The 14,396-nt window shown below is 42.4% G+C and overlaps 1 protein-coding gene across 6 annotated transcripts in view; it reads right to left on the reverse strand.

Annotated features, from left to right (window-relative positions):
* LOC118362302 (unconventional myosin-VI) overlaps window positions 1–14,396 on the reverse strand; it is a 107,099-nt gene that overhangs the window by 57,363 nt on the left and 35,340 nt on the right. For 4 of the 6 annotated variants that reach the window (XM_052485885.1, XM_052485884.1, XM_052485883.1 and 1 more), the window contains 4 exons: window positions 14,031–14,195; window positions 12,423–12,503; window positions 7,589–7,769; window positions 4,461–4,605 (listed from right to left, as the gene is read on the reverse strand). In XM_052485885.1, the coding sequence (XP_052341845.1) occupies window positions 4,461–4,605; window positions 7,589–7,769; window positions 12,423–12,503; window positions 14,031–14,195 (572 nt within the window). Of the gene's footprint in view, window positions 1–4,460; window positions 4,606–7,295; window positions 7,493–7,588; window positions 7,770–12,422; window positions 12,504–14,030; window positions 14,196–14,396 lie in introns of those variants that run through there. The other 2 variants (XM_035742526.1, XM_035742527.2) reach the window with 2 other exon arrangements.

Below are 14,396 nucleotides of genomic sequence, written 5' to 3' on the forward strand. Positions count from 1 at the left end.
GTTTCCGTCTGGCCACTCTACCATAAAGGCCTGATTGGTAGAGTGCTGCAGAAACGGTTAAACCACCTGACCAAGTCCTAAAGCAATGAGACTCCCTAAATCTTTCTCAGATTATTTCCAATCCCACAAGCTATGACTCCATACACCAAGAAAATGCTACTCTCCTCAATGTTATCCTCACAAATAATCCTGATAGGTATCAGTCTGGTGTTTTCTGTAACGAAATTAGTGATCACTGTTTTACAGCCTGTGTTCATAATGGCTGTTCAGTGAAACGACCTGTTCTGATTTGTCATACAGTAGACGCTTGCTAAAAAACTTTAATAAGCAAGCATTCCTTCATGAACTGGCCTCTGTAAAATGGTATAGAATCAGCTTGATCCCCTCTGTTGAAGACGCTTGGACCTTCTTTTTTGATATTTTCAGTGATATTGTTAACAATCACACCCCCATAAAGAAAATTAGAATTAAAAACAGGTTCAGCCCCTGGGTCGACCGTGATCTTGCAGAGTTACTCCACCTCAAGAATTGCATTTGGCGAAAGGCTCGGCACACGCATACTTAGACTGACTGGCTCTCGCTCAGGCAAATTATAAATAAGTGCTCTCAGGCTATATCCAGAAGGCCAAAGTTAGTTACTTTAAGGAGCAGTTCTCGCTCACTGGGTCTAACCCCAAGAAGTTCTGGAAAACGATTAAAGACCTGGAGAATAAACCCTCCTCCTCACAGCTGCCCATGTCCCTTAATGTTGATGTGGTTGTTTTTGACAAGAGATACATGGCTGAGCTTTTTAAATCACAACTTCATTAAGTCAGGATTCCTATTTGACTCAGCCATGCGTCCTTGCCCATCCAACATTTCCTCATCTCCCTCCCCTTCTAATGCGACTAGCCGCGATGCTCCTCCCTCTTTTCCCCCTGCCCCGCTACAAAGTTTCTCCCTGCAGGCAGTCACTGTGTCCGAGGTGCTAAAGGACCCCCCCAAAAAAACATCTGGGTCAGATGGTTTAGACCCTTTCTTATTTAAGGCTGCTGCCCCTATTATCACCAAGCCTATCTCTGACCTTTTTAACCGGCCTCTCCTTTCTGGGGAGGTTCCCATTGCTTGGAAGGCAGCCATGGTGTGTACTTTATTTAAAGGGGAGATCAAGCTGATCCTAACTGTTATAGGCCTATTTCTATTTTACACTGTTTATAAAAAGTGTTGGAAAAACTTGTCAATAATCAACTGACTGGCTTTCTTCATGTCTATAGTATTCTATCTGGTTTCTGCTCAGGTTATGATGTGTCACTGCAACCTTAACAGTCCTCAATGTCATCATTGCCTTTGATTATAAGCAATGTCGTGCTGCTATTTTTGTTGACTTGGTCAAAGCTTTTGATACGGTAGACCATTCCATTCTTGTGGGCCGGTTAAGGAGTATTGGTATCTCTGAGGCGTCTTTGGCCTGGTTTGCTAACTACCTCTCTCAAAGAGTGCAGTGTATAAAGTCAGAACATCTGCTGTCTCAACCACTGCCTGTCACCAAGGGAGTACCCAAAGGTTCAAACCTAGGCCCCATGCTCTTCTCAATTTACATCAACAACATAGCTCAGGGAGTAGGAAGCTCTCCCATCCATTTATATGCAGATGATACAGTCTTATACTCAGCTGGCCCCTCCCAGGATTTTGTGTTAAATGCTCTACAACAAAGCTTTCTTTAGTGTCCAACAAGCTTTCTCTACCCTTAACCGTGTTCTGAACACCTCCAAAATAAAGGTCATATGGTTTGGTAAGAAGAATGCCCCTCTTTCCACAGGTGTGATTACTACCTCTGAGGGTTTAAAGCTTGAGGTTGTCACCTCAAACAAGTACTTCGGAGTATGGCTAGATGGTACACTGTCCTTCTCTCAGCACATATCAAAGCTGCAGGCTAAAGTTACATCTAGACTTGGTTTCCTCTATCGTAATTGCTCCTCTTTCATCCCAGCTGCAAAACTAACGCGGATTCAGATGACCATCCTACCAATGCTAGATTACGGAGATGTAATTTATAGATCGGCAGATAAGGTTGGTCTCGAGCGGCTAGATGTTCTTTACCATTCGGACATCAGATTTGCCACCAATGCTCCTAATATGACACATCAGTGCACTCTATACTCTATGACCTTAAACTGGTCATCCCGTAAACCCGTCACAAGACCCACTGGCTGATGCTTACTTATAAAACCCTCTTAGGCTTCACTCTCCCCTATCTGAGATATCTACTGCAGCCCTCATCCTCCACATTCAACATCCATTCTGCCAGTCACATTCGGTTAAAGGTCCCCAAAGCACACACATCCCCGAGCTGCAACAATCACTCAAACTGAACAGTTTTATCTCCACCTCTTCATTCAAAGACTCAGTCATGGACACTCTCACTGACAGTTGTGACTGCTTTGCATCATGTATTGTTGTCTCTACCTTCTTGCCCCTTGTGCTGTTGTCTGTACCCAATAATGTTTGTACCATGTTTTGTGTTGCTACCATGTTATTGTCATGTTGTGTTGATCCCATGCTGTGTTTTCATGTGTTGCTGCCATGCTATGTCGTTGTCTTAGGTCTCTATGTAGCGTTGTGCTGTTTCTCGTCGTGGTGTGTATTCTGTCCTATTTTTATTAAATTGTTTTATTTTTAAATCACAGCCCCCGTCCCCGCAGGAGGCCTTTGCCATTTGGTAGGCTGTCATTGGAAATAAGAATTTGTTCTTAACTGACTTGCCTAGTTAAATAAAGGTTAAATAAAATAAATACAAAATAAAATGGTCCTCCCATTTCCACAGATAAACTCTGGAGCTCTCTGTCAGAGTGACCAACGGGTTCTTGGTCCCCTCCCATACCAAGGCTCTTCTCCCCTGATTGCTCAGATTGGCTGAGCAACCAGCTCTAAGAAGAGTCTTGATGGTTCCAAACATCTTCCATTTAAGAATGATGGAAGCCACTGTGTTCTTGGACCTTCGACACAATCCTGCCTCAGAGCTCTATGGACAATTCCTTCGACCTCATGGCTTGGTTTTTGCTCTAACATGCACTGTCAACTGTGGGACCTTCTATAGACAGGTGTGTGCCTTTCCAAATCATGTCCAAATCAATTGAATTGACCACAGGTGGACTCCAATCAAGTTGTAGCAACATCTCAAGGCTGAGCAACGGAAACAGGATGCACCTGAGCTCAATTTTGAGTCTCATAGCAAAGGGTCTAAATACTTAGATACGTAAATACGGTATTTTTTTGATTATGTTTAATGAATTTGAAAACATTTCTCTAAACCTGTTTTCGCTTTGTCTTTATGGGTTATTGTGTGTAGATTGATGAGGATAATGTTTTACTTAATACGTTTTAGAATAAGGCTTTAAAGTAACACAATGTGGAAAAAGTCATGGGGTCTGAATACTTTCCGAATGTATTGTATTTAGCCATGGAGCACGTTCTAATTGGCCAGTGAGGGGTCAAGCCCCGACACACCTTCAACTTGTTTATTCATCAAAAGACAGCCCTTTCGCGTCAGTTACCGCGCCCATAATTCCGGTTGTGAAATTAGCAAAAATATTTGAAACCCCCCCCCCCCTTACCTATAACGCTACCGCCAGGGCTTAGATTTTCAATTTGTTAGTTGGGCCCTGAGTGTATACAAATACAAACAAATAGTCATTTGTGAATGGCCAGAAATTAATATTGAGTAAGGATATTGAAATTATTGAGTGCTCCTTCCACATGAACTTGAATGGAGAGTTGAATTGTGTGTATGGGTTACGTCACATAAACAGCTTTATGGCATACTCAAGACTAGATCCACAATGTACCAGTCTTAGTTCAGTTTTAAGCCTTCCCCTCTTATACAATCCATCTATATAAATAAGGGCGGCTAAGCATGGCCCAAATGGGTTTAAGAGCCAACGGGACTATTACTGTAAACAGTATAGATGTAGCCTATACGAATAGCCCATCTTTAGCCTGTCTACTGACTGAGTCCATCGTAATGGGGAGACGTCAACATACGTAGCATCAAGACAGAGCATTACGCCACACAGTCACTGTATGGGAATACAGTATTTTCATGGCTGGCCAACAAAAAGTGTAATCTTTCATCTTTTCTCAGCTCCATATACCAGAGCCCTGCAATGAATTCTGAAACAGTTGAAACTCCCTCTGGCCCATTCCCCCGACACTTTGAAACCCTTGAGGGGAGTGAAAAGTGTACCCGTGGGGGAGAAGGGTATGAAATTGGAATTCAGCGCTAATCTTCTTCACCACACCACAACGTTGACCCTGGCCTAAACTAGTAGATAAGGGCAGGATGTTAAGTGCAGCAGTAGTGGATTTAAAATGAATTAGGATTTTACTATTTTATGGTCTTTGATTGTAAATTGGTGTACAATTCAGTCTATGACTGTGAGAAACCAATAAAATATACTCATCAAATTTAGAGGTATTCTTACTTGATAACTGTTCCTTTGGCGCCCCCTGCTGTTGTGAGCATGACCCTGGTGGTGAGGCTGACTCTCAGGTCTTCCTGGTCCAAACCCAGCAGGTCAGCACAGTAGGCTAGTGTCGGACTGGACTGGTTCATCAGGATGCAGCCGCCTGGAAACACACACACAAGTAGACACGCGCACACACGCACACACACACACACACACACACACACACACACACACACACACACACACACACACACACACACACACACACACACACACACACACACACACACACACACACACACACACAAATGATTGGTGCGCACACAAAGAAGCGGGCGACTTCCATCATGCCACTTCAATTGGATTTTGGATGGATTCTACTTCTTTCTTTCCGCTGCCTAGTGCTTGAATACAGGATCTCACGGTGAACACACGCCACACATTCTGCAGACGTAATGGCTTCATTGCAGGCAGTGAAGTCGGCCTAGATAATGTCCTGCAAAGACAGGAAGAGGGTGTGATGGAGGGAAATGGGCAGATGTATCCATTTCAGAGGAGCGAGAGCACCGTGCGATGTTCCAGGTAATATCTGCTCTCCAGGCAGTACTCTATTACATCATCCATCTTCAGCTTGAATCATGACTTTTCCTATCTTTCAGATGCATTTCAGCACTTCTGGGTCAGTTACATTATAGGAGAGTGGTTTCAGTTGAGCATGTTCTTTTCAATGGGTCTACTTCCAAAGTGGGACAGTGAGACCCGACAGAGAAGAATGTGTCAGCAAGGGGTGGGGAGGAGAGGAGACAAGAGGAGAGTAGTGTAGACGAGAGGAAAGAAGAGGACACTAGAGGCGACGAGAGTAGAGGGGACTAGAGTAGTGCCGAGGAGACTACAGGAGAATAGAGGAGACTACAGGAGAGAAGAGGAGACTACAGGAGAGAAGAGGAGAAGAGACTAGAGGAGCAGAAAGAAGAGGTGAGGAGACTAGTGTAGAGGAGACTAGAGGAGAGGGTACGAGAGTCGAGGACACTATTGGAGACGAGGCGAGAGGAGGAGAGGAGACTAGAGTCAGGGAGACTAAAGTAGAGGGGAGGAAAGAAAAGGAGGGGGGACTAGAGGAGAGGAGACTATAGCTAGCTAACGCACTTTTGTACATCGCGCTGTAATGTACAATTGACCTTATTTTAGCACCCCCAAAATACTTCCAGGTCAACTGTAATATGAATACCATTGTAAAGCACAATTTCTCCCCTTTCCAGCAAAATCAATGAGGAGACCTTCATGCTGCCCATCTCTGCATGATTGAAGAAGGCAATGAGCTCGGTCGGGTTTTTAAAAATGGCGGGTTGGGTAGCAAAACCTACTGCGTGATAATGAAAAGGGGAGATTAGCCGTGTGGGGAAAAGGCTTTTTTCAGCCGATCTGTCCAACTTATCACCTCTAAAATGCCTAATTTATAACACTATAAAGAGTTTATATAATGTGTCATTACATATCTATTTGAAGGTTTGTGTCGAATTTGAATCGGGTTTTTGGGCGGCGCTAAAGTTATCTTCAGAAGTAAACAGCGGCTGTCGCGGCTTTTAAGAGTCATGATGGCTTGCAGTGATGATGCAAAAAATGAATGCATTCAGTTGTACAATTGACTAGGTAACCCCGCCTTACCCTGTCCCTGTCTTGTTTTGTTGTTAATCTGCGAGAGAAGCGCTACACCTGGTGGAGAGAGGCTGTATGACACAGAATTAGTTGCATTATGCGTGCTGTACGTTACGTCATGATTAGAGTAGAAGAGAGTAGAATAGACTAGATTAGACGAGAGGAGAGGAGAGAAGAGACCAGAGGAGAGATGAGAGGAGACTAGAGTAGTGTACACGAGAAGAGAGGAGACTAGAGTAGTAGAGACAAGAGGAGACGAGACTAGAGGAGACGAGACTAGAGGAGAGGAGAGACTAGAGGAGAGACTAGAGGAGAGGAGAGACTAGAGAGGAAAGGAGGGAAGAGGAGAGGAGACGAGAGTAGTGTAGAGGAGAAGAGACGAGAAGAGAGTAGTGTAGAGGAGAGGTCGCGCAAGGTGGCGTGGGAGAACTCTGCGCCTGTATGTGTATCTGCGGGGACATTCTAATAGACGAGACGAGAGGAGACGAGACTAGAGGAAGGAGAGGAGACTAGAGGAAGGAGACGAGACTAGAGGAAGGAGACGAGACTAGAGGAAGGAGACGAGACTAGAGGAGACGAGACTGGAGGAGACGAGACGAGACTGGAGGAGACGAGACGAGACTGGAGGAGACGAGACGAGACTGGAGGAGACGAGACGAGACTGGAGGAGACGAGACGAGACTGGAGGAGACGAGACGAGACTGGAGGAGACGAGAGAGCTACACTAATGGGGCTTTCACACCAAACTGGTTTGGAGCGGTTTACCAAATTCCCCCCTTATTTCAGTTTGTTTGGGCTGGTGTGAACACACTATCCACGCTCGGGAGCGCAGTAAACAACGCACCATGGTTTGCTCAAAAGGGTGGTCTCAGTTTGATTCAACTCGTACCGGGGTTCGTTGCAGGTGAAAATGAGTTTCGTAAAAAACACAAGGGAAAAAAACATATGCACTATTATTGGTTGTTTGACTGTGAGCATTTGATGAAATACACACAGCATCATATCTCGATATGGCTGAAACATTCTGAGTATAGCAGCACATTTATGAGCAGGGATATAGGCTGCTGAATATAACCTATTCACATCGCATGTTGTTGGAAGACCAAAGCGAAAGTAATACGATGTTCGGGACACACAAGTGATTCTTCTTGACAGTCATAGATGGATTACATTTTTTCATAGATGCATTTTTGGCCAATAAACAAATTACTAGCATGGACACGTGGTTTTGTTTAGGTGTTTTAGTTTATTTGACATTTGGCAATGTGAAACCAACCGGCTGCATCCTGATGAACCAGTCCAGTCCGACACTAGCCTACTGTGCTGACCTGCTGGGTTTGGACCAGGAAGACCTGAGAGTCAGCCTCACCACCAGGGTCATGCTCACATACCTTTATGTAATAAATAACCAAACTGAATCAAACTATACCTCTGAGCTATGTGTGAAAACTCCTTAAGAGAGGGGTTGTGTAGGTAACTTGATTTACCCGATGTGCTCCCAGTCTCCTCAAAGTCGACGTTGCCCAGGTGCAGCACCCCGGCCACCACCCTGAACAGGTCCAGCTTCTCCGTGTCGTCCAGGCCAATCTTCTTCATGGCCCCGCACATCCTGTTGAAGTCTCCCTGGTCGTCCAGCAGAAGGTCCTTCAGGGCACCCAGCTTCACATGCTGGAAGAAGGTGAGACTGGAGAGTCAGGATACTGCACCTGGGCCCGTATTCACAAAGAGTCTCAGAGTAGGTGTGCTAGGGACCTGATCCTAGATCAGCACTATTTGTGAATACAGGCCCTGTACTAGTTTAGGTCAGGAGTCTTTCCAGCATCATGTGGCCTGACTATGGGAAAACTCCTGGTCCCTTGTAGGCTGTCATTAGTCGTGTGAGAGCCATCACACACACAGCAAACTATCCTACTGTATGAACAAGTCTGCAGTGATTCAGTAGGCTTCACTTCCTGGGACGAAGAGGATTTATGCCCACTCTTCACGAACGGCACATTGTGTAATCTGTCATTACATTAAAATAGCTCCTTCTATTTCTCTTATGCATTTTGCCTTTTCTTTCTAGAAGCATAATTCTGCACATGACTATATTATTATGTAGCTCCTTTGTTAGCATTAAGCTACAGTTTACAGTCCTTTGTTAGCAGTAAGCAAGTATACAGTTCTTTGTTTGCAGTAAGCTACAGTTTACAGTTATTTGTTAGCAGTAAGCTAGTGTTGACAGTCCTTTGTTAGCATTAAGCTAGTTTACAGTTCTTTGTTAGCAGTAAGCTACAGTTACAGTCCTTTGTTAGCAGTAAGCTACAGTTACAGTCCTTTGTTAGCAGTATACAGTCCTTTGTTAGCAGTATACAGTCCTTTGTTAGCAGTAAGCTACAGTTTAAAGAATGGGTGGATCTAATCTTGAATGCTGATTGGTTAAAACCGCATTCCAGCCGGTGTCTATTCCACAAGTTACCACCGGCTAAATCTATGACGTTAAAAATGCCTATTTACTCTGTTCCATCTGATCATGCAATAAGCACAGCCAGGCACTGTATAAACATCTCCACTATAAAAAGCATCTAGACATTCTCACATTTCTTTTAGACTAACATTTAGTTTTCAACACCAGAGATTTGTATAAACCTTGCTGTCTGTCTCTCCGGCATTTGCAACATTGTTTCAATATTCAAATTCGATCTCCAGCTGTCTCATAGTAATGAACGTGTTGGGGGGAGTCTGGACGAGACACACACAGACAGACAGGCAGGCAGCGTTTCTCAGCCGGTCGAAATCATTAATCATCTGGCATAATTTTTATGGATCTATACAAAGAAATGTCAATTGAAAAAAGGTGAAACGAAGTGCAGCTAGTTCGCAGTCTTTCCAGCTTCAGTTTGAAGTGATTGTGTTAGCTGTGTTGTTGGCTAGCTCCTCTGAACAACAATGTCCTGACGAGTAAAGCACAATATCTATGCCAGGTGAAATCGAGCCTCATTAGCTCATTGTTAGGGATGTATCCAAAAAACATCACTAGAAAACAGCTTAAACAAATGCAAATGCAGCTAGTTTTATTCTGGCTGCACTTTTTGACTTGGCTGTAAGTTAGCTGTAGTGGGCTAGCTAGCAAGCAAGTGATAAGAACGTCTCAGGCATAACAACACTTATGCCAATATATCCTCCAAACACCGGTTTCTCTGGCATTATCACTTAAATATACACTGAATGTACAAAACATTAGGAACACCGTGCTAATATTGAGTTTACATCCCCTTTTGCTCTCAGAACAGCTTCAATTCACCAGGGATGGACTCTACAAGGTGACAAAAACTCCAATGCTTTGTTTCAAGTTAGCTGGATGTCCTTTGGGTGGTGGAACATTCTTAATACGAGAAATGGTTCAGCGTGAAAAACCCAGCAGCGTTGCAGTTATTGACACACTTAAAACCGGTGCGTTTTGTCACCTACTACCATAACCCGCCGTTTAAAGGCACTTAAATGTTTTGTCTTGCCCATTCAACCTCTGAATGGCACACATACACAATCCATGTCAAGATTGTCTGAAGGCTTAAAAATCCTTTAACCCGTCGCCTCCCTTTCATCTACACTGATTTGAAGTTGATTTAACAGGTGACATCAAAAAGGGATCATAGCCTTCACTTGGTTCATAGCCTTCACTGTTCAGTCTGTCATGGAAACTTACAAGTGTTCCTAATGTTTTGTCCCTCAGTGTAGTTTATGCCCAGTTCGGAAGGAAAATGCTTGTATGGAAAAAGTAGTTTCATATAATCTGTTGCACACATCAATGCGGTAATTTACCGGTCTATAGCCTACTCAAGAGTGAAACGCTGTTTCTGTGCAGAGAATCATCGTTAACACCCACGAGCTAGAAACTCTGTTTAGTTCATTCTGTTAATGTTTTCCTTTGTTCATACTTCCCACGTTGTGTCGGAGTGCCGTGTGTCCCGTCTGTGTCATTTGGGTTGGGCGTGTGTGTACATGGAAGTGGTCACGTTTGTTTTAGACAGAATGTTTGTAAAGAGGTAATTACGAGGAAGCCAGGTACATTTGTATTAGCCAGGTGTTAGTGTTCTATTGCCCTACATATTGGTATGTTCCAGGAAGTGTACCGTAGGCTTGTTTTGGAGAGTAATTAAGTTATGTTTTAGAATTCAAGTGGTTAGGCTCCTTGAGCCAGGTACACCCACAACTTGAAAGAGCAATGGAAGCTACAGGGTAAGCCTGTTTTAAGCTTAGTGCATATTATTATAATATATTTTTTTAACCTTTATTTAACTAAGTAAGTCAGTTAAGAACAAATTCTTATTTACAATGACTGACTAGAAACAGTGGGTTAACTGCCTTGTTCTGGGGCAGAACGACAGATTTTTACCTTGTCAGCTCGGGGATTCGATCTTGCAACCTTTCGGACGGTCCAACGCTCTAACCACTAGGCTACCTGCCGCATGGAGTTTGTTATTTTCTTTTGAGAAGTAAGTCTATTGTCTACCTGTTTTGTAAATATTCATCCCCGCTAGCACTATTGAACACTGTGAATAAATATGGACACCTTTGCACCAGAACTTTCGGCCGCCTTCTGAATATCTGCCCTTAAGACCGCATCTCTGCGTTACCTGTTTCACACGGACATATGAAATGCTCGCTCTCACTATCCCAGTATCAGAAATGAGAAAACTACCACTGACAGATATAAGCAGAGGTATAGAAAAGTACAGTGGATTTGTGATTTCTGGTTTGAAGGAGGGCTGGAGGAAGCAGAAACAGAGGCACACCAAAGCGAATGTCACAGTGTTACGCTGTTCAATATTACTACAGCAGGGATTTTTCTGCAATTGAAATCCCAAATAGTCACCAAAAATATATATTTGGGATAGAAAAACACTTTCAGTGTAAACTAAGACTAAAACCAGATAAACTATGTAGAAAAGACAATGGAACTATAAATATATATATATTTTTAAATAATATAATCTTTCAGAACTAGCAATCACCAAAATAAAAGCGAGACAGTCGGGGAGAATTGAATATGTAAAAAATAAATGTATATATAGTATTGATTTTGTTATAATGTTTGAGCAAAGAACACATCATTAGCCATGGCACAATGCTTAGAATGGCAGGACATTAGCTATAAAACTGAAACAATTTCTCTCAGCTCCATGGAGAAATGTGTAGAATCGCAGGAAATTGGCTTAAATATTAAAACATTTCCACTGACCAGTCATAAGTATGTATCTGTAACAATATCTATTTAGACTGAGAATACACCACACTGTGACATTCTGAGCTAGATAGAAACTAGACAACAAAGAAAAAATGGCAAAACTCCATCCATGCACATTGATAAAGAAACATGCTCTGCATAAGATCCTGCTTGCACTACAATCCCATGCATGTGAAGCTGAGTCTCTCCTCAGGGTTTACATCGTGAATAATACACGGAGCGTCCCCTACAGAAAGCATCATCACCTTATCATCCTGCATTACATTGACCCGAGGCAGGGCAAAGAGACGCACAACAACCTTGATTAGTAACACGCCAAGTGTCATGAGATCATTGCTCTCTCAACACAATGAGTAGAAGCTGTGAAAAGGTACACTTGGTTAATTGTCAAAATGGTAAAAACATAGACCAAATCAAACAGGTCTACATAGGAATATAACATATAACATTCACACATAGCCTACAAGAGATTGGCCAGACTTTCACCTGTGCCAATGTTTCTATTTCTTTTCCTTTTTTGTGCACAATACATGTTTAATAAGCAAACCATGATACATGTTCCTACTTTACACAGTGAAATGAATGTATTGGTAACACACCCAAGGGACAAAAATGGTGCGTTATTCTTATGAGAGTTAACAACACAATTAATCACATTTCCTGCATGGGCAAAATTAAAATTATTTTCACATCTGACATAATTTAATCAAAAAACACAGACCTCAACTAATTCCGAAACAACAAATTCTCATTTGATTTGGATTTTTTTTGCCCAATTTCCATTCGCGCAATAATTTACTTAAGAGCTTTCTCTCATATCAATGTTCAGTGAGCATACAGTACAATAACGTTTGCAAGGCAAGATGTTTATTTCTGAAGACAAACCTTGATACAGTTTTGCATGAAAACCTGGCCCAAAAAGTCTATATATTTATACGACTAAATAAATGACTACTCAGTCCTTAAAGTTCATATTCACATTCAATTCAAAGCCATTTGTGGCCAAGATGATTTGGAATAAATCAAGCACTACCAGCTGTGAAGGTCCTGACTGGTCAGAGAGGTAAAACAGAATAGGCTGAAAGGTACAGTACCTCAGGACTCTTGCGATTCTGCATGATCTGTTTGTCTGTGTCCTTGCTGGCAAAGTATCTTGTGCATCCTCGATTCAAATACTACGAAGACAAAGGAGAACACACAAAAACAATTAGCATTCAACAAATAACGTAAGTGTAGACAAACCATATAAGCCAAACTATGTGGGATATGTTTATAAAATTGAGAGATATAGACGTCGGCAGAACATATGACTTGAATGAGACTGACGACGACTTGGAACAAGAGAGTAAAAGTGGCTTATGTGCCAAGTGAATGAGGTAGCATTAGGGATAATAGTGCTTTTTCATAGCAGGTCTGGTCGTGTATACCTATCCTCAGCCAGTATCTCTGCTCTCTCAACTCCAGTATTGATGCTAATAAATTAATTTTTTAATTTAGTAATTAATTAATTTTGTAGAGTAACAATAAATTCAAAAAGAGTGGCATTGCTTTTTGTCATGTTCAATGAACTATCTATTATGTAAAAGTGGCTTCACGGTTGGCTTGGTTTAAATAGCTTTGGAATTAATTGCCTCTGTTGATGTGACTGTCTCCGTGGAGACTTGATATCATCGTACTGTGAAAGATACCCAAAACAACAACTATAGCTGTTGAAGCATTGTTATAGCGTTGTTTAGAGCGCAGGTGAAATTAACCAAAGAATTTAGGTAATCCCCTAACACCTTTAGTGTGTTAGTTCTAGAACACCAATCACCGTTCTATTACATCACAAATCCCATATTCACAAACATGCGCTTAGTTACACTGGGGGCTCAGCTGGAACAGAGAAATGCCTAACAAATACTAAGTAGGTGCAGGCTCTCTCCACTTTCAAACAAGTAACAGACTTTAGTTTGTTGGATATAGCACACATGACATCTCGTGGTCATGTAGAGAATAGCGTAACACTACTAACCAGACATAGGCCTGTATTTGGGTCAGTTGAGAACATGTCGGAAAGCCTCTGTTGTCTAGGACTACTTTTACACTATTTGTCAATAAGATTATGGTCAAGAGGAAAAATTAAGACACAGTGATGCCAAAACTTTGGTGGTATACCCAATAAATTACTGGGAGCTTGTAATATAGTGTGCAACTAGTTATTTTTATAGCATACAGTTAATTTGCCATTAGTCAGCACCTCTACACTAAATAATTGTCTCTGGATGTGTGCCAACTCATACTTTTTAGTGGAAAATGTACAACTAAAAAAGAAAAAAAACACTGGAAAATGTCCACCAATGACACGACTGACGATTCAATGGAGTTTTTCCATTGACACAATTTGCTTCACGGTGGAAGAATTTGGCAGCAGGATCTGTGTTGCTTCATTAGGCAGGGAGAGGAACAGGCAACCATTAGGCAGGGAGAGGAACAGATGACCTCCCTCTCTCAAAGAACTCAGTGAGGCATGTGGAACAGGTCTATTTGCAGCACTCTTTCAAAAGGACTCATCCATCCATTCTCTCAACTTGGTATGCAAAGACTTCACTCTCTGGTTACACTCTTCAGTGATACACCGGTCGTGTTCTCTCTCTCTCTCTCTCTCTATCTCTCTCTCTCTCTCTCTCTCTGTGTGTGTGCGGTGTGTGTGTGTGTCTGACCCTGAAGCTGTCAGGGGAGTCAAGGTGCAGCTTCTGTCTGATGTCTTCAGAGGCACCGGCACACAGCCTGTAGAAGATGTGGTAGTTCCTCTCCTCTTTACTCTGCATGCAGATCCTTGACTTTTCCAGCAGGTAGTGGGACACGAAGCCACCTACCACATTGTTCTGTTACACACACACACACACACACACACACACACACACACACACACACACACACACACACACACACACACACAAAATGTGGGCAGATGAAGCAACAATTAAATTGGCCAACACACTGCAATGCATTACGTACATTGAATTTGACCAAAATACTGAAATTCCTTATGACGAAAAAAAATGTTTTTCCACAGAAAATGATGG

The sequence above is a fragment of the Oncorhynchus keta genome, chromosome 29, assembly GCF_023373465.1.
Source record: "Oncorhynchus keta strain PuntledgeMale-10-30-2019 chromosome 29, Oket_V2, whole genome shotgun sequence".
In the NCBI taxonomy this organism is placed as follows: domain Eukaryota; kingdom Metazoa; phylum Chordata; class Actinopteri; order Salmoniformes; family Salmonidae; genus Oncorhynchus; species Oncorhynchus keta.